Source organism: Lolium perenne, chromosome 6 (genome assembly GCF_019359855.2).
Source record: "Lolium perenne isolate Kyuss_39 chromosome 6, Kyuss_2.0, whole genome shotgun sequence".
In the NCBI taxonomy this organism is placed as follows: Eukaryota; Viridiplantae; Streptophyta; class Magnoliopsida; order Poales; family Poaceae; genus Lolium; species Lolium perenne.
In genome coordinates, this window is record NC_067249.2 from 228,967,590 (window position 1) to 228,995,077 (window position 27,488).

The 27,488-nt window shown below is 49.7% G+C and overlaps 1 protein-coding gene across 1 annotated transcript; it reads right to left on the reverse strand.

The window, feature by feature from the left end:
• Positions 1–536: 536 nt before the first annotated feature.
• Positions 537–27,488, reverse strand: LOC127309977 (disease resistance protein Pik-2-like). The gene is made up of 2 exons (XM_071822443.1): positions 26,638–27,488; positions 537–2,553 (listed from the first exon to the last, which is right to left on the reverse strand). Exons 1-2 carry the CDS (start codon positions 27,486–27,488, stop codon positions 537–539), a joined length of 2,868 nt encoding a protein of 955 aa, XP_071678544.1.

The following is a 27,488-nucleotide window of genomic DNA, read 5'->3' on the forward strand; positions in this document are numbered from 1 at the left end:
GTGATTCGCTCTGATGTTTCAGGTTGTCTTTTATACATGTCCACGCGCATTTAAAGCACGTTGTTGTCGTGGGGAACGGAAGAGTGAGTGGATGATTAGCCACATCCACACAGTACCCTGACGGCTGGATATGACCATATTTGAGCTGTTCACACACGTTGTCTTGCAACAGCAAATCAATTAGGTAGTCTCAGCTTATCTTCAGGCCGACAAATATGTCCCCGACCTCTAGCAAGATTATGTTGGATTTCCTGTATCAAATGGGAAGTAGATTAGTTATCTGTTTTTATTCTCGAAAAAAAATTATGTGTTTCTTTTTCTCGATTTTGTGAGATTTCACAAATCAGTGGGAAGGCTGAGCTTAGGGCATCTCAGTCGACTGACACTTAACTTATGTCTCGATCGAATTACGTCAGCGTATTTCAATAGGAGCCTAAACAAAATACAAACAGTAGCAAAGGCAAATCTTCAAGCAGAAACAAAATCTAACGCTGCAGCTGGGACATAAACTACGAGACTTAGCAATACCGTATTTATTAACGGTAGTATTTCACTCCAACTACGAACTGATTGTTGTCGTTGGAGCGGCCATCACTGTCCTCCTTCAGGTGCTCGAGAGCACTCTTTAATGTGGGGTTGTCCTTCATGCCAAGGAGGTGCACCTCTTTAAGCTTCTTCAAGTGCTCCACGCCCTCGATGCTCTTTTGGTTTTTACCGAAATTCAGTTCGAGCGTCTCGAGTTTTGTCATGGATCCTTCCTCAAAACTGAAAACACTCGGGAATCCAGCCTCACAGCTGACTCTCATCTCCTTGAGTGCCCGGAAGTTGTGGGCACTTTGTGCAACCAGTTTGTCACCGCTATAGAAATGACGCTGCAGCCGCATGATCCTCAGGTTGGGCGCCTTGGACAGGACAGCGAATGGTTGGTCACCCTCGAGGCGTCCATTTGACATGCAGAACTCCACAAGATATGAGAGTGACCCGACCCAGTCTGGCAACCTAGAAAGGCAGCCATCAAAGCGAAAGTAACGCAGGAGCTGCGGCGGAGAGCGTAGGTCCATCAGATAATCCAAATTACTATCGCTGGAATTTTCAGTGTCTCCAACACTGAGCCACCGGAGGGCGTTCGTCCTACACAAGGAGGCGGCGAGATGCTTACAGACTTCCTCATGAATCTGTGACTCGGCCTCGACGTGCACAACTATGCCTTGCAATCCTTCTAGATCACCGATCTCTTTGGCGACTTGGATGTTGTCTCTGATTACTATGCTATTCACCTCTCGCAGAGCCTTCATCCGCGATATCCCACTTGGAGGCTGCCATGTTGGCGACCACGTGTTCCTTTTTGAAAAGAGCAGGCGCTCAAGCTTCTCCAGATTTATCACTGTTTCTGGTAGATACTCCAGGTAGGTATGACGTGCATCAAGCGTCTGCAAGTGCTCTAGATCACCCACACTTGGAGGAATCTCATTTATATCTGTACCCCTAATGCTCAAGAACTTTAGGAGATACATCCGGCATATATCCCGAAGATGCTTGTATGTTAGGCTTCTGCAGCCTTCCAGATCAAGTACCCTTAGTAGAGTGAACTCGCCCAGTCGATCAAGCAGCTTGTGCCCTTCCGGCTCAAACATGCTAAATGATCGGACGTGTTTCAAGTCCATCCCCTCCATTACATCCCTCCTACCATGTCGCCCCGCTGGCATTTTCTTGGGCGGTGGAGATAAATCATTGGCTCCCTGTTCTATGCCATGGATGGAAAGGCGGCGAATCTTATCGTAAGACATCCCAACATATTGACAACCTACCAGGCTAGCAAAGTTGGCCTCCAGGGCTTTGGATACCATGACCTCTAGTATCATGTCATGCACCCTGCACGTCTCCACCCCCCCATTGTCATAGTTGCTTGCAAATGGGGCTGGATCAATCATGTTCCTACTCATCAGCTCCTTGTAGTAGCCTTCTGCTACCTCCAACAATGTCAAACCCCTCTTCTCTTCTACCAATCCTTCAGCGATCCATCTATGCAGGAGCCGATCCTTGAAGACCACGTAATCCTCAGGAAAAATACTAAGATACATCATGCATATCTTGAGGTGATGAGGTAGGTGGTTGTAGCTGAGTGTGACTATCTGTCTCATCCCATCTAGGGTAGGGTTGCTTTCCATCTCAGAACCAATTGATCTGCAAATTCTTTCCCACATATCTGTACTCTCCGCCAATTGGTAGCTCGCCAGTAGGCTGGCAATGCTAACAATGGCCATTGGCAGCCCAGCACATTTTTTTAAGATTTTCCCCATTTCAGCTTCCAACTCCTTAGGGCAGGAGGCATCCTTGGACCCAAATGCTCTACTAAGGAACAACTTTTTTGAGTCTTCTATATCAAGGGGCTTGATCTCATGTATGCAGTCGCTACCAGGGCTGCATGCTTTAGCCACATTGTCTATCCGAGTGGTCACTATGATTCTACTCCCATTGTTGTTTCTAGGAAACTTGGATTGGATCGCTTCCCAGGATGCTATGGTCCATACATCATCGATCACGATCAGGTACCTGGTTTCAATATAAGCATATATATTGTTAGAAGGAACTTTACACACAAATTTCTGAGGGAGACAATGTTTACATGTTATATTTTTAAAAAATAAAATAATATTCATCCATTGGGATTGTATACCTTCGAAAACAAGTAACGCTATTTAACAAATAACTTACATATTGCTCGTATAGTCGTGTTATCTTTAATGCGACTCTCGAATGACGACGCTGCTATGACATCATGAAACCACTAGATCATGATGTATTCCCATCGAAATGGGCACTCCCAAGCCAACACAATTTTGTTTTTGTTTTGCAAAAGGTGGTTTTATTAAACTAAAGAGTCCGTGCCATACAAGCCTGCAACATAGATTTCCTTCATCTCATGTGTTTTATTTTTTCAGTGAGGGACAATATGTAACTATAAAGAACAGCCGAGATATATATGGCTACTACATGGAATCACTTCAAGAGATAGACAATATATCGAAAATACGTACATCCGGATTTATACTGAGTGGCATTTGGTTTGGATTCAATTTGGAAATGAAAAAGAAGACGAAACATGGCACTTAAATGTCAGGCCGGCCATATTGAAGAACAATATGCAACCCTAACAATCTGATTGAACACTTGGCGTGAGAAATATTTTGCAGTACAAACGCCTCTGAAAAGCAAACAATGTACATACCCCACAATACTGAAATTGTCCTTTGTCCAATAAGCTTTGTGAATGAAAGGCTCCAACCTTAATAGTGCCGCCTTTAAAGTGAATGATTTTGTAAATCATTACTTCTAGACCAAAAAGTAGTTCTACTTCAAGGTCAACCCTATGGCTTATGTTCGGCATTGTTGAAAACCTGTTGGATGCATGATCGGGCGCGCAAAAATAAATAGCTAGGTTGCAGTAGTACTGTCACATATAGATGATGGTGGACTATCAATCCTACAATATATTTGTGACACGATTCTATTCAGGGACCACAACCACAGAAAGGCTAAAACATTGAAACTAATACTCTCGAGCAACTTTCTGGCCTCAAATTAATTTTCATATTGACCCTTTTTTTCTATTGCGAAGCCAAAGATGTCGCTTCTCAAAAGGTGGAAGTATTGTTTTCTGATAAAAGGGCAGCTTGTAGTTAGTTTTTAGGTAGTCCAATTAATTATTGGTGGCTAATGAATGTTGTGTGGAAGATGTTGAGGAACCCCTTAAAAACAAATTGAGTAGTTTGAAAGAAAAACAACTCTTTATCGATGAAAGATAGGTTCTTATAAATCAAATACTCCCTCCGGTCCTAAATATAAGCCATATAGTTTTTGGCACGGAAATTAAGAAACACACTTTTGGGAAAAATTACACCTTGTTTGGTTAGGATTAACCCTAGGCAATTAACGTGAGCTAATAGAGGACTTTGCATAAGCTAAGAAAACATAATTCAATCACTAAAAATATTTTCCATACAAGTGGGGCAACGTAGTAAACCTTTAACGGTTGCCCCGAATGACTCCACTGGGCCTGAAACGGCGATTATAGACGATGATGAAGATGATGACATCCTAGATGGTCAAATTCTCTCGGCTATAATTGGCAACATTTCGGAAGTTGATCTAGAACATGCGGAGCTTAGTTCTGATTTGCAAGCATCCGAACGTGGTTCTCGATCATCGGCTGGAAAGAAATCTCGTAGGTATGGCAAGAACTTTAAATCTAAAATAGTTTCTCGATGAATGGCATGTTCCGGAATAGCAGAGGTCTTCGCGACTTGGCTAAGCATTCCCACATTGCTGATGGTTGTAGAGATTATGATTTAGATTTTCTTGCTATATCGGAGACGGGTAGGCGAAATTTCTCTCAAAGTTTTCTCGACCGTTTGTCGGGCAGAATTAACTTTCAGTGGTTCTCTCGCCCGCCACGAGGTAGGTCAGGAGACATTTTACTTGGCGTCCGCATAGACACCATGACCGTCTTAGCTAGTTCTGATGGAGAGTATCATATTAAACTCGACATTCAGAATAAAGCCGACGGTTTCGTGTGGAGTCTGGTTGCTGTGTATGGTGCCGTCCAAGAAGAGTTTAAGGCTGACTTTTTACGTGAGTTGGTAAACCTTACAAAGGATAATCCCTACCCGATTTTAATCGGAGGTGATTTTAATTTGTTGAGGTTTCCTCATGAGAAAAGTAAAGGCCGTTTTGATGGTCATTGGCCTTTCTTGTTCAACGCTGTCATTGATAGCCTTGACTTAAGAGAGGTGTTTATGACTGGTCGACAGTTTACTTGGGCGAACAGCTTGCCGGAGCCCACATACGAGAAACTAGATCGCGTGTTGATGGATACCGAATGGGAAAATAAATACCCTCTGGTGTCAGTCCGCGCACTAGAACGTATTGAAAAACTGTCTGACCACGCTCCCATCCTTTTAACCACCGGGAATCCCACACCCGTTCGTAAACGGCCGTTCAAATTTGAACTTGGCTGGTTATATCGAGAGGGATTTCATGATATGGTTAAAAGGGTTTGGGACAGACCGGTCGGGGGGAGTACACCCATTTTGAGATGGAATAATAAAATGTGTTCTATGCGCAAACATCTATCTGGTTGGGCTGCCCATACGGCTGGTATTCTTAAAAAAGAGAAGTCTCGCTTATCAACTGTGATTGATGAGCTTGAGGCTGTTGCGGAGACTAGACCCCTGTCTACACATGAGATTGAGCTTAAAAATCAATCCAATGAACAGATGGCGGGTCTTCTTCGCGAAGAGGAGCTCAAATGGTATCAACGATCCAAAGCTCAATTCATCTTGGAAGGAGACTCGAATACGCGGTATTTCCACGGCTTAGCTAATGGGAGACACCGAAAAAAACGTATTCACTCTCTTATTCAAGATGAAGGGTTGATTGAAGGCCATGAGCAACTCAAGTCTTACATTACTAATTATTATAAGGGTCTGTTTGGTCCTCCGGAGGAAAGTACTTTCTCTCTTAACGAGGACTTAACGGATGATATACCCCAAGTTTCTTTGGAAGAAAATGGCTTGCTAACCGCACCTTATACTGAGGAAGAGGTTAAGAAGGCAGTTTTCCAAATGGAATGTAACAAAGCACCGGGTCCAGATGGGTTTCCAGCAGAGTTTTATCAAACTTTCTGGGATACTATTAAATCGGACCTTCTAGATTTGTTCAGTGATTTACACATTGGACAACTAGAATTATTTCGTCTAAATTTTGGTGAAGTTATCTTGTTACCGAAAATTAATGAGGCAGAAAGGATCCAACAATATAGACCCATTTGCCTATTAAATGTAAGTTTCAAGATTTTCACGAAAGTGGCCACCATTAGACTTAATACGGTTGCAGATCATGTTGTTTTACCATCGCAGACAGCCTTTATGCAAGGACGTAATATCCTTGATGGAATGGCGGTTTTGCATGAGAAGGTACATGAGATGCATTCTAAGAAATTAAATGGTGTTATTTTAAAGCTTGATTTTGAGAAGGCGTATGATAAAGTTAAATGGTCTTTCCTTCAACAGACACTCAGGATGAAAGGTTTTTCGCCTGAGTGGCGAGCTCTAATTCATGACTTCGTGTATGGAGGTAGTGTTGCAATCCGGGTTAATGATGACACCGGACACTACTTCCAAACACGAAAAGGGTTACGCCAGGGAGATCCGCTATCTCCGATGTTATTTAACATCGTAGCGGATATGTTGGCGGTACTCATAGAGAGAGCCAAGTCTGATGGTCAGATTGAAGGTATGATTCCACATCTGGTTGATGGTGGCTTATCTATCCTTCAATACGCTGATGATACAATTCTGTTTATTGATCATGATCTTGAAAAAGCTCGAAATCTGAAATTAATTTTAGCAGCTTTTGAGCAATTATCAGGATTGAAAATTAACTTCCATAAAAGTGAATTGTTCTGCTTCGGTGATGCCCAAGACGATGTAGCTCTGTATACAGAGTTATTTGGTTGTGGGCAAGGCCAATTTCCGATTGGCTATTTGGGTATTCCGATTCACTATCGGAGACTGACAATTGCGGAATGGAAATTAGTGGAAGAAAGATTACAAAAACGCCTCAGTAGTTAGAAAGGTAAATTGTTGTCCCTGGGTGGAAGATTGGTACTCATTAATTCAGTACTAACTAATATGGTACTGTATATGTTATCATTCTTCATCCTACCAAAAGGAATTCTGCATAAACTCGATTATTATCGATCCAGATTCTTTTGGCAAGGGGACAACGAGAAAAAGAAATATCGGCTGGTTAAATGGAGTATAGTTTGTAGTCCCAAAGATCAAGGAGGGCTTGGAGTTCATGACCTGAAGGTCAAGAATTCAGCTCTTCTGGGTAAATGGCTTTTTAAGCTACTTACTGAGGATGGGATTTGGCAAACTATACTTCGGAGAAAATACATCGGCTCGAAGACATTATCTCAGGTGGTTTGGAAACCTGGGGATTCACACTTCTGGGCTGGTCTTATGGCGACAAAAAATGTTTTTTTTCGACATGGGACTTTCTCCATTAAGAATGGAGAGCAGATACGTTTCTGGGAAGATGCTTGGCTAGACAATGCACCCCTATGTGAACAGTATCCCGCTTTGTATAGAATTGCGCGTCGCCAAGGTAATACCATTGCAACCGTAATGGCTACCTCACCCCCGAATGTGACGTTCAGACGGGTTTTACTAGGACAAAGGCTCGTGGCATGGAACAACCTAATTCAGAGGCTTGGAGATATTTAGTTATCGCCAGAACCAGATGAATTTCGATGGAACCTCCACGTAGATGGTTCTTTTTCTGTAAAATCTTTATACAATGCGATGCTACTTTCTGATTTACCAGTTGATAATAATAAGAAAATTTGGAAGATGAAGATACCATTAAAAATTAAATTTTTTGGATGGTATCTTCCTCGAGGGGTTATTCTCACCAAAGACAATCTTGTTAAGTGGAATTGGCACGGAAGTACACGATGTGTTTTTTGTCATCATGATGAAAATATCAATCATTTATTCTTCCAGTGCCAATTTGCGAGATCTATATGGTCAGTCATCCAAGTAGCGTCTACCTTGTATCCTCCGACTAGTGTTGCTAATGTCTTTGGCAATTGGCTTCATGGTATCAGCTCAAGGTTTAAAATGCTTCTTAGGATGGGGGCGCTAGCAGTTATCTGGGCGCTCTGGCTATGTAGAAATGACAAGATCTTTAACGATAAAAATTGCTCTTTGTTGCAGGTTATCTACAGATGCACAGGTATTCTCCGTTCGTGGTTACCTCTTCAGCGTGTGGAGAACCGATACCTGTTTACGGAGGTCTGTACACGGTTGGAGGATACGACGAGGGATACTTTTCCCCTACATGGGTGGCAGCATAGTCTACGGATAATTGCTCCACCTAGCTCTTAGGCGTTATATGATTCATCGTTCCGATATGTATTTCGCCTATTTTTGTTTTTCTGTAACTTTGGTCACTTGAGACAACAAACGGCTGTGTGCATACTGGTTATGCAGAGGCTGGATGTAATTGCTTTTTGAAGTAATAAAGCATCCTTTATCGAAAAAATTATGGATTTTTTCTCAAAACACTATATGGCTTATATTTAGGACCGGAGGGAGTACTATGTAATATGGTATTGTGTATGTTATCATTCTTCCAAGGGACAATCAGAGTCTTACTAAGATTGAATTATTTTTATCTATATTTTTCTAGCAATGTGACAGTGAAAGGACAAAAACCACTAGGAAAATAAAATATGATTTGTCGTCGAAAGATCAGGGGTGTTATTGGGATTGAAGTCCATGAAAAGATAACCCTACTTAGGAAACGGATACGCGTCCTTAAAGCTTGAGAGAAAGAGCCGCAAGAAAGTGTGTGTGTGTGTGTGTGTGTGTGTGCCGATCTGCCTAATAAAGGAGACGGTCTTTGGGTTCTTCTCGCGCCAAGACGATTTTCTGCTTGATGCATCCCTCATGGATCTAGCCGGTGACGAAATCTTGAAGGCTCTGTCGACGATCTCCATTGCACTATTGTAACATCCTGTTTCAGGGATCAATAGGATTGGTAGGATACTCATACCAACAAGTTGCAACTTCTTTTTCAGAAGCTCATCTCCGAAGAACTCCGTGGATAAGTGTGCTTCCCTCGAAGCGATTTAAGGATGGGTGATTGATCGAGAAGTCTTTCTCGGATGCGCATGAGTGAGGAAAGAGTGCACATGAAAGACATGTGTTAGTCTGTGGGGCTTGTCTAGAGATTGTAGAGAGCTGCTAACTATAACATGCCCGGTCGAGGTGTTCCAACTACTAGGAAAAAGCTCTTCTGTGCCCGGCACGACTAGCCGACTAGGTGACTAGAGGCAACGGTGATGGGTGGACATAATTGTTAGACAATATATATGTGTACCCTCATATACATGTGATAGCCAAACCTGTATTATGGCGTTAAGCAGTTGCCCAAAATATTGTGCCGAATAAGAGCGATTCGATCCAATGTCTTCCACTTCCACCATCTCTGGTTCCGCTGCCGCCATCTTGACAACCACCGCTGGCTCGCCGTTCCTGACTTCGGCGCCCCTCTCCTGAACGGCCTCATCGGCTCTCCAAGGCGATCTCCCTGGGTCGGCACCTGCCCTCCACCACCCCGATCCGGCGCCGTCCTATGTGCCCCTGCCTATGGCGGTTACTATGGTGGTTACTATGGCGCTCCTTCCTCGGCTCCAGCACCGTCCCCGGTCGTGCCACCGCCTCTCCAAGTCAAGCAGCCACCGCTCTAGGTCACGCCGCCGTCGCTTCAGGTCGAGTCAGAGCATGGTGGCAAATACCAGGTTCTGTGGATGGTCACTAGCGGTGCTCCTGGTGGCGCTGATTGCCGCGGTGACGACAGCGAAGGAGGCGTGAAGCTAGGCGGAGCCAGAGCACGATGTTGGGATTCACCCACGGATCGATCACATTAAATTAGACGAACATACACAACCACAAAATTTATAGCTAAGGGTGCGTGTCGCACCCTCTAAATTCTCCTCTGTTTATTGTTTTCCTGTTTTTCACACAAGTTCCACCGAACAATCTGACAATACAACGTTCATACCGGAATTGCTAAGTTTCAGCTAGCTAAGAGATAGCTTATGTCTTAGTTACGTGCTCCACCGTTAAATTTTGTTTCTGCTTAAAGATTTGTGTTTGCTATTAATTATTTGCACTTTGTCTAAGTTAACATTGATACATGCTGATATAATTTGACTGAGACATAAATTAAATTTTAGTGGACTGAGCACCCGTAAAATACACGCACCAGCTGACCCGGGACATGTACTTGGGCACGAACTACTACACCGACACGGACACACCATCCAGCTAGCTTGTGTGCAAGCCGAGCCTGACTCGAATAGACTAAGAGCTTCAGCCGCGTCCCCCAAAGCGTTCCCAAACCGCGCCGGATTGAGCGTTTGGAGACGTGTTTTGTTCGTGCCGCGTTTGGGGGACGTCGCTCCCCAGCCACGTCCTCCAAACGCCTCCCCCAAACATTTAAAATACTTCTTTTTAACACAGAACCATTTATCAAATATAGCATATGAATAAAAATATTTGCGAGGATTGTTTTCAAATTAAATTAAAATAAACAATAAAACAAGTAAACAAGTAAACAAATATAATAAATAGAGCTAGATGCTAGATCAAGGTGCCACGGTATTTTCTTTGATCCTCCACAAATGCTCAACGAGATCAGCTTGAAGTTGTTCATGATCATTGCTGTCACGGATCTCTGCGTGCATGGCGAGAAAATCAGCAAAATCTGCAGCCAACTCATGATCAACCTCCGCAAGAGGGCCCTGACACTCATAGGGACCAACATGTGTCCTGACATGATTCTTGCGGTCATCCTCGATGATCATGTTGTGCATGATCACACAAGCCTGCATCACCTCCCACATTTGGTCGTGAGACCAGCTTAGAGCAGGGTACCGGATAATGGCAAATTATGCTTGAAGCACACCAAATGCCCGCTCGACATCCTTCCTGCAAGCCTCCAGTCGCGTAGCAAAGTGGGAATTCTTCAGACCTGATGGATTCGATATTGTTTTGACAAAAGTGACCCATTTTGGATATATACCATCGGCTAGATAATAGCCTTTGGTATATTGGTGGCCATTGATCTCATAGTTGCATGGTGGAGCATGCCCTTCCACTAGTCTGCTGAACACCGGAGACTGCTGCAACACGTTGATGTCATTGTGTGATCCCGCCATGCCAAAGAAAGAATGCCAAATCCACAGGTCATAATCTGCCACAGCTTCAAGCACCACACTGCAATATCCATGACGCCCTTTGTATATACCCTGCCAAGCAAACGGGCAGTTCTTCCATGCCCAGTGCATGCAATGGATGCTTCCAAGCATTCCAGGGAATCTTCTGGCAGCATTTTGTGCCATGATCCTTGCAGTCTCTTCCTCAGTTGGCCCTCTCAAATAGTATTTTCCAAACTTTCCCACCACATCTCGGCAAAACTTGTACATGCACTCAATGGCAGTAGACTCTCTAATGCGAAGGTAGTCGTCTTGTGTATCGGCAGGTGCTCCGTATGCAAGCATCCTCATGGCGGCGGTGCACTTCTGAATCGACGAGAAGCCGACAACACCTACAGTGTCGAGCTTGAGCTTGAAGTAGGGGTCGAACTCTCGAACGCCGTGGAGGATATTCATGAACAGCCCCTTGCTCATCCTGTACCGGCGCCGAAAATTGTCGGCATGTGTTGCATCGTCGGCGAAGTAGTCGTTATGCAGCATGGTATGCCCCCCATCCTCTGCCGGGGCTTCGACTTCCTTCTTCCCCGCCTTGATCCTCCGCGGCGCGGCCTCTTCCTCTTCTCCGCCTCAGCGTCAACCAAGTCCTGGAGGGATGCGATGATCAGCAAATGCTCCCGCCGATCGTCGTCGAAGGCTTGCTCGTCCTCCAGCAGCAGGGCAAGCATCTCATCGTCGCTGTCCATGGCTACAGAAAGATCAATGGTTAAAATTGCGTCGAGGCAGACGATGCAACAAACAGCGGCCAATCGCGCCTACCTGGCCAGTCGTCGAGCACCTTCTGTGCGCGGAGGTGGGGCGGATTTGACGGCGCGTTCTGGGACGCGCTGGCCAAGCGGCGGCGGCACGACCGGCGGGAGCTCCAGCCGCGACGATGGTGCCGACTCTCAGCAGAGATCAGACGCCCAAACGGCCAGGAAATCCAGCGGCGGCGGAGGGGTGGGAGGCGCGGGAAGGAAGGAGCGACGAGAAAAGAGGCGCGAAACAACGGTTTATGCAAATAGTCGCCGACATGTGGGAGCCCGCCTCGCTTTTCGTTGTGTCCGGCGTGCCCGGAGCGTCCCCTGTGGGACGGGGACGGGCTCGGGGTGCCGGACACCGTATCGGGGCGCGCCGGACAAAAATGGGCTTTGGGGGACGCGGCTGGAACGGTTTTTTTGTCCGGCGCGCCCCAAATTGCTTTGGGGGACGCGGCTGGAGATGCTCTAAGAGCATCTCTAGCAGAGCTCGTAAACAGCCAAAAACCGAATAATAACCGCTAGTTTACGGGTTCGGTTCGAAAAGCCACACAGATCAGTGACCGTAAACGAGCCAAAACCGAAAAAAAAATTCAGGTCGAGACCGAAAACCCAACTCAGCATGTATTTGCAGGGGCTGAAAGGGAGAACTGAACACAAGCCCCTACTCGTGGCGCGTTGAAACTTCATATTAGGCCAACTGCTTCCCCAGGTACATTCACCGAAATCCGGCCAAATTCCGGCAAATCTCAACCTAATCTGATCGAGATGTAGCATCACGACCTTGCTGGACTACAGCAGGACGGCCAATGGTAGGTGGCGCAGCGCGGGGCGAGCTCGAGCGAGGTGAGCTCGCAGCATCGCGGGGCAGGGCGGCGTGGGGGCGGGTCGGGGCGGGTCGGGGCGATGCCGGGTTGGACATGGTCGGGCGGGGCGGGTCGGGATGGCGCGGGGCTGGGCGACGCAGGGGTGCCAACGCAGGCCGCGCGGGGACGGGCGCGGCTCGGCATGCGCTGGCCAGGGCGCGGCGACGGGCGCAGGCCACGGCGCGGCGACCGGGAGCAGCGGCGAGCGCGGCGGCCAAGCGCGGGCCGGGGCGCAGCGTGCATGGTCTGGCGCCTTGGTGGCCAGCCTCTGGGAAGAAGACTAGAAAAATTGAAAAATGGGGAAAAAGGAGAAAAGGCTGACAGGTGGGCCATAATTAGGAAATATGCTGTTTTACAGTTCTCGTTTACGGATTCTGTTTTGCTCTATCAATTTTTTGACCCGTAAATACGAGTTCGGTGAACTAAACTCGGCGTTTTCAGTTCGCGTGTTTACAAGTTCTGCTAGAGATGCACTAGTACTAGTACTAGTGCTTCACGTGGGACTAACCAGCCTTGCCCCTGCACTTGTACCGACTAAGGGCATCTCCAACCGCGCGACCCATCCCGCGCCCGCGAGTCCGGATGGGTCGAGCCGGACAAAATCCCGGCCCAACGCGGGGACGCACCGCAAAAGCGGACGGCCGCGCCGTACGGAACGACGCAAACCCGGCCCAAATCTGAGCTAGGTTTGCGTGGCCGCGGATGGCACACGCGTCCGCTCGCGTCCGGCGCTGGTCGCCTCGTCTCCCTTGGGCCCACCTATCGGTGACCCGGGAGGCTATTAAATGGGGACTGGAGGGGATCTGGCCCTCCACTCCAGCCCCCACTCCACTGCCGCAGCTAAACCGCCGCCATGGCCCCGAAGCGACGGTTCGCTTCCGGAGCCAACGGCGACGAGGCGAGCAGCAGCCGCCGTCGTCCGCCGGCGCTGCAGCCTTCCGGAGGAAACCGAGGCGGCCTCCACATCGGAGAGGCCGCTCGCGGCGGCGCGGCATTGCCGCAACCGCCGCCTCTGCTGCTCGAGCCCAAGCCTGAGTCCTCGGAGGAGGACCCCGACCTCCGCGCCGCGCTGCTCATCTCGGCGGCGGAGGAGGACGCGAAATGGCCGCACCTCCATGCGGCCATTAACACCTCCGAGATGGAGGAAGCAGCCCGGCAGGAGGTCGAGGAAGCCGAGGGCTGGGAGCTCTACGCCCAGGCCCGCCAGGCGCGACGGGAGGAGGAGGAAGCGGCGCGGCGGGAGGAGGCCAGGCGCCGCGCTGACGAGGAGCGCCGCGAGGAGCAGCGGCGGCAGGAGGCCAGGCGCCGCGCGGAGAAGCAGCGGCGCCAGGAGGCCAGGCGCCGCGCCTGGCAGGAGAGGGAGCAGGGCCTCAGGGAGGAGGCGCTGCTCCGTGCGTCGCCGCATCCTCGGGTGGCTCCGGACTCCCACTCGGCCTGGGAGGAGGCCCTGTGGTCTCCGTGGCCGGAGTCCCCGGCGCGGTCGAGCCACAACAGTGCCTCGCCGCCCGGGAACATCGTCCACGATGACGACGACGCCGACGACGCCCACAGGGGCTAGGCGGCGCACCGGCGGCCACCGCGCCGCCGACCAAACCCTAATAGAGGGTTTTTAGTTTAAATTTAAAAGCCCATATAGGGGCTTCTTTTGTTAGTTACTAGTAAAAGTGTCCGTGCTTTGCAACGGGATTAGAATAAATCTCACATATTAGGTTTGACTTAAAACTCGATTTTGCTTTTAACAATTGTTTAGAAGTATATATCTAATATTAAATGGGACAACACTTCTTCTTGTATCCATATCGTAGATCTATCATACGTCCATCACAACATGTGATGGCACTCAAAATTATTTGTGAATTAAATATTTTTTTGCACCATTCTTATAGTAGTATTTTTCAAGATTATTCACGAAGTAAACCATGTCAAGAAATTTACGATCAATAGACAACATATTTTTACGACCAATAGACAACATATTTTCATCCCTGATAGGTGAACCTAACCGTCTCTAAGCCCGGGCGTGCCTGGCTTCCGACTGACGGCACAACTTATTTTGATGAAAATTTAACCTAGCTTGGACATGTCCAATAATAAGCGCTTAACTGACGGAAATTTATCCTACATAATCAAATTATTGGGCAAGTGGCGTTGCATGCAAGGCTAGTCGCTTATTTGGGGTTGCTGGTTTAGTGTCCAGGAAGCGAACCCGTGGCATTAAACTGCCTTTGGTAGAGAGAAAAAGATTACAAACGCCCGACATCTAACCGAGCGTCGACACAAGCTAGAAACCTGAGACCCGCTAGAAATTGGGGAAAACTACCAGGAATAAGATCCTAGTGCCAGAACTGACGGAAATTAGTCCTACAGAATCAAATTATTGGGCAAGTGGCGTTGCATGCAAGGCTAGACGCTTATTTGGGGTTGCTAGTTTAGTGTCCAGGAAGCGAACCCGTGGCATTAAACTGCCTTCCGTAGAGAGAAAAAGATTACAAACGTCCGACATCTAACCGAGCGTCGACGCAAGCTAGAAACCTTAGATCGGCTTGAAATTGGGGAAAACTACCAGAAATAAGATCCTAGTGCCCGCTGTTAGCGTCTGCGTTGAAGATGTCCTTATAGTGTGCCCGGGCTTGACGGAAATCTTGGATCGGTACGGCTGAATATTGCATCTAGAGCTGAGTACGATTTTAATCAAATAGAGTAAACACAAACATGAACACTGAACAGAGTTGTACCAGAAAGAAGCAAAGTAAATTTGCAACCTGGAGCTGAAGCGCAGCAATCAGTAACGTCGTCGTGCCAGGCTAGGACCCGACGATGGAGGCCTACATTAGTTTCCTCTCTCACCGCAGGCTCCAGCTCCGTGTGCCCCTCGTCGGCACCTCAACTTCCATCCTTTCATCCTAGTCACCAATTTATCCCAAATCCAATACACAGGAGGACTGGAAGAGCCAACGAGAGAAGCAACTCATTGGTGGGAGTCAGGATACCAACGCACAGCGTGGTCACACCGTTCAGCTCGACTCAGTCGTAGAGAATTGCTTCCTTTGAAGAATCACTTCTCGTCTACAAAGCTTGCTGCCATGGTGGAAAAATCTACAAAATCACGCATCCACGGAGGAGAACAGGGGAGGCTGCCCAACGCCCCTGCGTCTCCCGAAAACAGTTGATGGCTTACCGTGGCCCGCGATCGGAATCCATCTCCTCCACATCACAGCTGCGGAGCTGCCGTGCGGTCGAGCCAGCAGCTCGAACCGCAGCTTCAACCGTCCTGCCCAAGCGCCGGGCGCCGACGACGGCCGAGATGGCGGCGGTGGGGAAACATCAGCACTTCGCCGAGACTTCTCATCTAATCGCACGCAAGACTCTCGATCGAGGAAACGCTAGAAGGGCTGGGCTTTTTATCACGGGATTTACTTTCTTTCTCGTGCCGGAATTGAAGTCTCTTTCGGATCGCTTTCCCAATCGGACAAAGGAACCCAGGCCGTGACCTGGTTCGCGGTTAATGACGAAGAGGTAGGATGGACTCCGGTGTGCGGCTTGATTTCACAAAGCCGATCAAGGCGAACGGACTACTCCGGCGACTTGACGTTGAGTTTCCGATGGTGCATGCAGTTCACGAGCGTCGCCGGCTGGGGTGGCCGTATTAGAAGTGGAAAACTGGGGTTGCTAGGCTAGCTTTTATCGTGTGCCAAATTGAGTACGACTTGACTTGATTATTGCATGCAGCATATCGGCCGGGTTCCATACAAACTCTGGATGGCGCGACCTAGTCCGTGCCTGACTGGTCATCCGGTCTGCTTTGTATGTAGAACGGAACGAGAAGGAAGAAAGACATACGTACGTAGCGTTTGATGGACGACCAAAACGACGGACGAACCAAAAACGTGGGAAGAAACCACGGAAACGCTTCTCCCTTTATTATTAGGTATAGATTTGCACAAAATAGGGCAATGTACAAATTTGCCCAAAATAGGGCATATGTTTAATCAAATTTCGTTTAGATTTGCCATTTTTCTTTTGTTTTGGTGTTTCTCCGATTATGCGCTGCGTCCGTGCGTTGGGCGCAGAGCGCGACCCAAACGGACACGCGGACGCGGGCCGCTGTCCGCGTGTCCGCTAGGCCACCCAAACGGCCCAAAACGGACGGTCCAGCGCGTCCGTTTGGTCGCGCGGTTGGAGATGCCCTAAGTCCCAAAAAAAGTTCACTAGCACCGACTCTGAATAACTCCAACTATATGAAACTTCCCTAATTAGACTTCATGACTTACTTGGTACTAACCATACTGTATTAGGACAAGATAATTTCCAACACACGATCGTCCATGAGGCAGACTACCCCGAGACGCATTTCGACGATTGTGTATGACCTGCACCACAAACTCAGCGACGGGGGCCAGCCGTACGCAAACTACCGTAAAGATTTTGTCCAGGCGATAATGCAAGCTTAGGGCATCTCCAGCGGGATACATTTCGGACGCTCAAAAGGGGTCGCGAGTGTCCTTTCGTCGTGGACATATTTTGTTCGTGCGTTCGTTTGCGTATGGGTATGCTCCCACCAAGACGACCCATTTTCAGATTTGCAATATATTTGAAAGCATATAAAGTAGTACATTTGAAAGCATAGAAACTATACAAAGTAGTTCTAGAAGCCTAGACTACTTGCTGCCTGACGGGCTGGCCCCGTCGTTGCGTCGCTCCCTCGCCTGCTTCTCCGCCGCCTCCCGTGCGTCCGCTAGGGCTCGGTGCGCCACCGCGTCCTCTAGCAAGCACTGCCGCAGCCTCGCGTTGGCGGCGTCGTCCTTGAGCGTCTCGAAGGACTCGACTATAGCCCTCTGCTCCGCCGCCCTCTCCTCCGGGGTAGGCGCATCAGGGTCATCGGAAGACCATGATATGTCGGAGTCGGAGTCCTCTGCGACTGCGGCGGCCACCACCCTGCGTTGTTCCATCTCGGCTTCAGCCAGGGCCTCGACATGGGCCGCCCGCTCCTCCTCTGCTTCCTTCCTTCTCCGCTTCAGCCAGGGCCTCGGCGTTCCTGACCGGGTCGAGGAGGTCGGTGCTATCGTCGTAGTCGAACTCCTCGTCGGAGCTCGAGGCCGGGGGAGGTGGAGTGGGAGTGGAGGTGGAGGCGCGGCAGCCTAGCCGCGGTCGGCGCTGCTCATGGTGGCTCCGGTGGTGGCTGAGCGGCAGCGGCGCTACGGTGGAGGTTATGCGGCGGCTAGGGTTTTGTGGTGAGAAGATGAGATGCTCACGCCCCTGTTTATATAGATCGGATGCAGGGCGACGGCCGCGGCACACGTGACATCGCCATTACTTCGTGCGCAGAGGTAGGCGATGGCCGCACGCCGCGCGAGGCATCGCCATTTACACGGTCGCAGACTGCCGAAGCGACGCCTCGGCGCCAGTACTGGCGGAGAAGATGCATCGACGCTGGGTCACTGCCAGGCGGGCCAGACGAAACATCCGCCTGACGCGAGAGGACACTTTGAGCGTCCGTGCAGCGTCCGCAGAGACGCATCCGAGACGCATATTTTAATCAGGTTTGCATCACCGCGGACAACCCTATCACTTTATCGCCCACTGAAGATGGTACCGGACATTTTTCGAACCACGCGCGGGAGGAACGACGCTTTGTTTCCTTTTTTTTCGCTGGGTCTGGTGCCTCTTTTTAATGCCTGCTTCTATTTTCTACGTACACATGACAGAGAGATTAGCCTCTGACTTGCCTATAGAACCCCTGGAAATTTTGACTCTTTTTTTTGCGAGTTAATTTTTGACTCAATATATACTACTAGTCCATATGACTAGTAATCCTTACCAAAAAAACACCTTTTTTATTTTTATTTTGTACTCTCTTTTTCCACAAGAGCTGTCTTAGACTAGTCACAATGGGAAGTATCATACACTAGTATCATGTACATGATACTAGTTTATGATACTACCTCCACACTGCATAGTATCATAATATGGTATCATACTTATATCATATTTAATGTTTTGTAGAATCTCAATGCAAATGTGTGTACATGATGTATTTGTCATGAAGTTTTCTAGGTTTATATGTCATGATACCACTCTTATCTCTCACCTCATTAATTGATGTGACACATCAGATTTTTGCCAACATGACATGTATGATACTACTTATGATACTCCCATTGGGGCTAGTCTTATCAAAATTAAATGTATCTATATACATTTATATTTTGATAAATTTAATGGCACGTACAATGGTTGAGAAGGCTCGTCTTTTAGCAGTGCACATCATCTAGAGAACATACTAAATCTGAGTGATATAATGCATTATTTTTAATTATCATCTCAAGCATTTAATAAGAGTAAAATAATTTTAGTAGAAAATTGCGTCGATAAGTAAAGAAACATTATGCAGTGGAGAAAATAACATTTTCTTATTTTCTAAGGGATCATCTCTTTGATAAGGTAAGATCAATGTAGGTAGAAACCTATGGTTGCTGGGATGGTTGAATGTTATTAATGAGAATATTAATTCACTTTTCTTAACAATAAGATCTGGGGATTTCTTTATTCTCTCTCCTTTAATTAAGTAGAATCTGATGTGGCGACTGTTGTGGGTATATTTTATGGGTATATCAAACGGCATGGCCTAGATCCGGCAAGGCCGGGTGGCCCACAGACGGTGATGTGGCATGTGGCCCATCGGGCGGCCCAGTTGCTGTAGATCCTAAAGGATGAAATCCAGCCCAGGAACAGGAAGCCGGATCCCAACCGACCTACGAAGGAGTCCGGATCCGTGAAGGCCCATGAAGTATCCGGATCCAGCACGTTCTTAGAGAAAGGCGGATCCTTGACGTACACGGCAAGATATTGTACCGTAGTTAGGCAACTTGTATTCCGGCTAGGACTCTCCATGTAAACCCTAGATCCGTGCGCCTTTATAAGCCGGATCCCGGGAGCCCTAGAGGCACAACCACAACTCATTGTAACAACGCGAAAGCGCCCAGATAATTCCAGACAAGCAGCAGTAGGCCCTGTCATCGTGCAGGTGTTCCGAAGCTGGGTAAATCGCGTACCACCGTCCCGTGTGCACTCCGCCCTATGGCCCCTACTTCTTCTCCCCCTCGTGAGGATCCCTCCTCCGAGGGACCGTCGAATAGGCAACGACAGTTGGCGCCCACCGTGGGGCTAGCGGCGTCTGGAGGCTGGAACCGGGAGGGTTCCACCATGGGAAGCTACGACGACACCATCGCTGTGGGCGCGTCCTTTACACCGGAAACCTTCCGATTGTCCCTCCGGACGAGTGCTGGATTCCGGCTAAGACAAACCCCGTCAAGCTCTCCATCGTCCCAGTCGGCGGCATACACATCTTCATCGGCGAAACCGTCGATTCCGACGGAAACGCTCTGGTAAGTAACGCTGACGCGACCGCCGCTGAGCAGGACGCAGTCGCGAAGATCCGATCTGAGATGCAGGAGCTTCCTAAAGAAGATTCCGCCTTGGATCTGGAAAAATCAAAACCCACCCAATCCGCCCCTGAGCAGGAAATAAAGGTGGAAGACCAATGCAGATCCGCCTGGGTCTCCCAGGTGTTAGAAAAGCAAAGGTGTCACTTCGTACACTTCTTGGCCCATACCACCGGAACCGCCCCTCAAGAAGTCGGAGCTGGTCCCGAGCAGCTTGAGGCACCGGAAAACAAGGCTGCTCTGGATCAGCAGGAGGCTGTCGGAGAAAGCAGCGCTCCGGGTGAAGAATCAATCATGTGCAACCTAAGCCCAATTTCCGGGGATACCCCTTCCATGGATACTGAAGAGTTCGATCGCAAGGTGAAGGAATTTGGATACGGTGATCAGCCGGAAGTTGAATCTGCCCAGCCTAAACAGGTTCTCGCAACCTTGGCGACACTGGATCAATGGGAATCAGAGGATGAAAACACCCAGTCCGATCCTCAGCCATCCCATGCAGGATCTCCGCTATCGCGGGAACGACCACATAAGGAAGTCCTGTCCCCAGAAGAACTGGTTGAGCAGGCAGTCATGGAAGCGATCGCGCACTCGGATATCCTTAACAAACCCGTAACTCCTGAAGATGGAGCAGACCCGAAAGCGCTAGAAGCTAAGATGCAGGAGATGCTGGCAATAGCCAAAAAGTTTGCCACCACCGCAGCAGCAATGCTTGACGAGAGGAAAGAGGCCGCGAACTTCGTGGACAATTTTCTCCAGCGCGAACGTGAGGTGGACGAATCACTGGCGAAAGTCAAGCAACTCCGGAAGCATTGGGAGGACAAGATCACTGAGGCTCAACAGGAGATCGATAAGATCCGACGAGAAACTATAGCTCCCCGCAAGATCACCTTCGCAACTCCGACTGAGCAACAACCGTTCGCTACTCCAAAGGATAATATGAAGAAGGCTGCGGAGATCTTGAAGAAAAAAGACGAGGAGATCGACATCGACTACGTCCGTACGCTCGTTGCCTCAGCAATGAAGCAGCAGAGCAAGGCAGATACTTCGCGCAGGTTGGAATCCAACCCGGAACATTGCATCTCTACCACGCAAAAGGACGCCTACGATAATCACCATCGTGATGATGAATCGCGAACCGGATCCTCGGAACGTAGAAGGAAAACCAGAGAACACCCAAATCCAATCCCTGTACCATCACAGACTCCTCCGTCAGACCCAGGAAAGGGAAAGGGTGCAATGTACACTGGTAGGGACAAATACCGTAACCCCTCACCTCCGCCCAAAGGGTATCCGCGTCCCCCACCCCCTCGCCGCCGTAGTCCAGCCGGAAACACCAGACCCCATGGGCCTGGTGGAATCAATATCCGCGACAACGGGCCTCCTCCGAGGAATGAGAACAGGGAGAGTACGCCGGAACCTCGCCGAAGCCGGAACACTGATCGTGAGCCCGAGCCTAGGAGGAGCCGGAACGACGAAGGCAGCCAACACCATGGTGAAGGCAGCCACCGAAGCCGGAGTCAGCACCGTAAGCGCGGGGGGAATAAGAAGACGGAAGCAAAAGGTCGCATCGGCCCCCTCGCAGGTCTCCTTCCCCACCACCTAGCGGCGGAGGCAGAGGTGGAGGCGGAGGCGGTGGCCGGAGATCTCTCTCACGATCAAAAACCCCTCGCAATGGCCCGCGTGACGCACGGGTATGTCTCAATGAATACAAAACTGATTACATCGGCCCAAAGTGCTTTGGCAGGATGATTCGAGAGGAACCAAAGCCAAGGATGAACCTCAAGCTACCCGGAAACCTGAAGAACTATGATGGCACCGAAAGGCCGGATACCTGGATCGAAGATTACTACAATGCAGTAACCTTTACCGGAGGAACCCCTAACATCGCCTGCCGCATGCTTCAGCTGTACCTTGTAGGTCCAGCCCGGATCTGGCTCAGCGACCTCGTGAAGAACTCAATCTTTTGCTAGTTCGACCTGAAGAACGCCTTCGAAAAACACTTCAGGGGCACCTACAAAAGACCTGCCACAACAAGCGATCTATAGGCCTGTATCCAGAAGATGGGTGAAACATCAAGGAACTTTCTCACCCGATGGTTAGCAACAAGGAACAAGTGTGAAAATGTTGATCACACCACAGCTATGCACGCCTTCATAGGTGGATTGCAGAGGGGAGGATTGCTGCGGCACAAGCTCACTTGCTTTGCTAACGCAAACAAACTGACTTTGGATGACATGATCTCCATTGCCAGCGATCATACTGCCGCCGATGACGACGCATGCGGAGATCTCGCAGCTACAACAATTCCCCTGCATCAGCAGAAGAAGAACCGTGATAACGGTAACAACAGCGGCAATAGGCGGAAAAATCCCCATGCTGACCAGAAGAGTGGCGGATCCGAGATGGTCGCCATGGCTTTCCAACGTGGAGGTCAAGGAGGCGGAAGGGGCCGCGGTCGCGGAGGCGGCGCCGGCAGAGGCCAGCAGCGTGGTGATGAAGTCACCGCTGCCGGAACCCACACCCCCCAAACCTATGAAGAGTACAGAGACATGCCCTGCCTGGCCCATTTGGATCCGGCTACGGGGAAGTCCACTCACACTAACCGCAACTGCAAGTGGGTCAATGATCCGAAAAACGACCTGGAAGCAGGATACAAGCGAGCCCGAAAGCATCGCCCGCGTGGCAAAGGAGGCAAGGGCAAGAACAAGGACAAAGAGGAAGACAGTTCCGAGGCGATGGATGAGGATGATGCTTTGCCGGATCCCAAGGAAGGATCCGCAGCTAAAACCAACCCCTTCGTCAAAAAGAGCGCAGGCGCGTACCACACTTTCCTCGGAACCCCAACAGTCCATGCCAGCAAGTCAGCTTTCCGGATCCTGAACGCCACAGTTCCTGCTGTGCCGCAGTATGTCAGGTTGTCGAAAGTTCCGTGCATAATTGATAGGAAGGATCATCCTACCATTGTGCCAAAAGAGTGCTACGCCTTGGTTGTAAGTCCCCGCATCGACGCCTATGACTTCTCCAAGTGCCTCATGGATGGCGGAGCCAGTCTGAACATTATGTACCTGGAGACTCTAGAACGGATGAACCTTACCAAGGAACAGCTCAAACACAGCAACACTGAGTTTCATGGCGTGGTTCCGGGTAAAAAGGCGAATTCCCTCGGCAGCATCAGACTTCCCGTGGCCTTCGGTGATGTTAATAATTTCCGCGAAGAGATGATCAAGTTTGAGGTCGTGCCCTTCAAGAGCTCCTACCACGTCATCTTCGGCAGGCCCACCTACCACAAGTTCCATGCAAGAGCGTGCTACATCTACAACAAACTCAAGATTCCGGGTCCCAATGGTATGATTACCGTATCCGGAGACTACAAGAAGGCTCATGAGTACGAGTTGGGCGAAGCCGCCTTCGCAGAGTCTGTGATATCTGGAGAGGAGCTGAAAGGCTACAGAGCCGCGGTGGATCCAACAGAGATGCAGACCACCAAGAAACAGATCTCCGAACAGAAAATTCCTTCAAGGCCGCGATAGAGACCAAAAAGATCAACTTCAAGGAAGGAGATGCTACCAAGCAGGTCTCGGTCGGAGCCAACATGGACCCCAAATAGGAAGACACGCTCGTCGAGTTCCTCCGCGCTAACATGGACATCTTCGCATGGCAGCCTTCTGACATGTCCGGAGTACCAAGGGAACTCGCCGAGCATTACCTCAACCTAAATCCGGGGGCTAAACCGGTGAAGCAAGCTATGCGACGCTTTGGAGATAAGAAGCGCCGCGCCATAGGAATAGAATTAGCAAAGTTACTAGAGGCAGGTTTTGTAGTAGAAGTTATCCATACTGATTGGGTTGCAAATCCCGTCCTTGTACCCAAAAAGAATTCTGAAATACTAAGAATGTGCATCGATTACTCCGGCTTGAATAAGCATTGTCCGAAGGATCCATTTCCCCTGCCGCGCATTGACCAGGTCATTGATTCGACGGCAGGGGTGGAACTTCTATGTTTTCTTGACGCATATTCCGGGTATCACCAGATCCGGATGAAGAAGTCCGACCAAAAGGCGACCTCGTTCATCACCTCGTTTGGCACTTACTGCTATGTTACCATGCCTTTTGGTTTAAAAAATGCAGGTGCCACCTACCAACGTACGATGCAGCGGTGCCTGAAGGACCAAATTGGCCGGAACGTACACGCCTACGTCGACGACATCGCGGTCATAACCCGGAAAGGATCCGACTTGATCAACGATCTCACAGAAACCTTTGAGATTCTCCGACGGTACAAGATGATGTTGAATCCGCTGAAGTGCGTCTTTGGCGTGCCAGCCGGAAAACTCCTTGGCTTCATTGTCTCTAATAGGGGCATTGAAGTTAACCCGGAGAAAATCAAGGCAATCCTGTGCATCAAAAGGCCAACTTGTCTCAAAGATGTGCAACGACTAACTGGTTGTGTTGCAGCAATCAGCAGGTTCGTTCCGTCTTGGCGAGAAGGCGCTACCCCTGTACAAGCTATTGAAGAAGACAGACAAATTTGTCTGGGACGATGCAGCGGATGCAGCACTTCAAGGGTTCAAGGAAATACTCACCTCCCCACCTATCCTAGCAGCGCCAGAAGAGTCCGAGCCCATGCTCCTTTACCTGGCAGCTACCAACAAAGTCATCAGCCTCATCATTGTGGTGGAGCGACAGGAAGAAGGACACGAATATGGAGTCCAAAGGCCAGTCTGCTACATTAGCGAAGTGCTTACGGAATCCAAACAAAGATATCCTCACTTTCAAAAGCTAGCCTATGGAGTGTTCCTCGGTAGCAGGAAGCTGAGGCACTACTTCCAGGAGCATTCAGTAATAGTCGTGAGCAAAGTTCCGCTAGCTACGATTCTCAATAACGCTGACGCAACAGGACGTCAGAGTCGCGCATGAAACTCCAGTGCTCGGAGATCATGCCCTCGTTCTGGAGCTCCCTAAGCTCCGCATTGGTAGTCTCGCAGGGCCACCATTGACCCCTCACGCCTTCGCGGATCCGGGCCTTGGAAGCCTTCTTGTTGTCCGCTTCCTGAACTTTGGCTGCCATTCTAGCTTGACCTTGAAGTTCTTCTTGAAGTTCTTGGGGAGTAGGAATCTGGCTTAGTACGGTACTGGAAGAGGCGGAGAATGGTTGAGCTAGCCTGATGTCGGAAACAAATGGCGGCAAGAATGCAATGGGATCCAGGCAAATCGGTTCTAATGTGCTGGGTTCCGGAGTGCTCGGAGAACTACCAGTACAATTTGGGGAACTATTCGACATGCTTCCGGCTGCACCCATGTGAGACTAAGTTGAGTATCCGGAATCTACACTAATCTACTTCTTCTTCTACAAGGCCGGTGTACTTACAGTTAATGGCGCGGTGGCTCGTCGAGACTCCGGCGAGGATGAGGTCGCCGGACTTGTAGCGCTGAGCCTCCGATGACCACGAATCGGCGGCGGAGACAATTTCCCGATCAAACGCGCGAATCTCGGGTCAAGTGAGACCTTGGAACGGTGGTGGTCGAAGCTCTCAGTGCGGAGGTTCGCCGAAGCTCAGATCCGGCGGGCGGCGCTGCGTGAGGAAGAAGAAGGAGGTGAAGGTTGCGGTGAAAGAATGGGAAATTTACTGCGCTTGGGGGTATATATAGACCTCGCGCGGAGATTCGTGATTCGGATCTAACGGTGGAAACGGAACGGTCACACCGTCGGATGATTGACACGTGTCTTGGGTCAAAAGCGGTAAAACGACGTGGAGGTAACTTAACTGTGCGCTCCCAAAATTTCCGGCTAAAGATTCACATCTCCGAAAATTTAGCGCGGGAAAAGAGGAAGTTGTGCGCGGGAAAAGTGGAATCTCCGTTGCACTACCAATTCAGAAGAAAAGAAGATTTCCGAACAGATGATGCCGGAAACAAGTAAAGTTTTGAAGCTCTTCAAGATTCTCTTCGGATCCGAGCTGAATGAAGTCGGAGGAATGATGAATCTCGGAGAACTTCGGGGGCTACTGTTGTGGGTATACTTTATGGGTATATCAAACGGCATGGCCTAGATCCGGCAAGCCCGGGTGGCCCACAGACGGTGATGTGGCATGTGGCCCATCGGGCGGCCCAGTTGCTGTAGATCCTGAAAGATGAAGTCCAGCCCAGGAACAGGAAGCCGGATCCCAACCGACCTACGAAGGAGTCCAGATCCGTGAAGGCCCATGAAGTATCCGGATCCAGCACGTTCTTAGAGGAAGGCGGATCCTTGACGTACACGGCAAGATATTGTACCGTAGTTAGGCAACTTGTATTCCGGCTAGGACTCTCCATGTAAACCCTAGATCCGTGCGCCTTTATAATCCGGATCCCGGAAGCCCTAGAGACACAACCACAACTCATTGTAACAACGCGAAAGCGCCTAGATAATTTTCCAGACAAGCAGGTGTTCCGAAGCTGGGTAAATCGTGTACCACCGTCCCGTGTGCATTCCGCCCTATGGCCCCTACTTCTTCTCCCTATCGTGAGGATCCCTCCTCCGAGGCACCGTCGAATAGGCAACGACAGCGACAGTAAAGGAAGCCTGGTGTCACCTTATTGTACACGTGTGCTAAGATACGTTTCATGGTACAGAGGAAATAACAGGATGATGTGCATGGCAATGTCATTTTTTATTGTTACAAAGATCGATGCGTAATTGTTTTCTTCGCGATATTAATACATATTCCCCTTACAGAAAGAAAATTATGTCTGAGTGTCCATTCGTACCTGTTGTCCATAAGTTTCTCCTCCATCGTGGAAGTGAGGGCATCGAGATTCATCTCGTCGATTTGACCGAGGGTGAGGGAGTCCTCTTCCTTGATGCCTTTCTCCTTGTGGGGTTTCACGTTGACAATCTGCTGCAGCATCCGCTTGAGCAAGGCCTTAAGGTCCTTCCTGCCGTCGAAGGTCTGGGACACGGACACTTGCGCCTGGCGATCGAAACTCGCCTCCAGCTGCCGGCACACCTCCATGGCTAGCGTAGTCTTCCCGAGGCCCCCGAAACCCACCACTGAAAACACCTTGCGCTCCTTGTTATCATCCAACTTCTCGACCTTGGCGGCCAGGAGCTTAGCTTGCTCGCTGATGCCGACGAACTGCTCAGGGTCGTTGGTAGCACGGAGCGCGTGCGTCATCGTTCTGGGCGCGGGGGCGAGAGAAGCGGAGCGGAGCGGCGCCTCTCGAATGAGGCCGTACCGCGAATGGCGCTCGCTGATGACAACGGCACGGGCGCGGAGCTCCCGGATCTCTCCAGCCAGCCGGCGGCGAGGAAAGAGCGTGGAGAGCAGCCGTCTGGACCAGACGAAGAAGCGGTCGTTGGGTCGGCAGCGGACGCGGAAGATGTAGAGGTGGATGCAGTCCTCGGCATCGTAGGCCAGCTCCCGGACCTGATTCATCCACTCCCTGACAAAGTGGTCCACGGAGCCGTCGTCGGAGTCGGACTGCATGCGGAGGACGGCGTTCATGGTGGCCAGCTCGTTCCTTAGCTCCGCCACCTGGCCGCCGACGCTGCGCAGTGTCCGGTACTCCTCGCCCACCAGCTGCCCCACGACAGACACAAGCTGAGTCGCGCCCTCCAT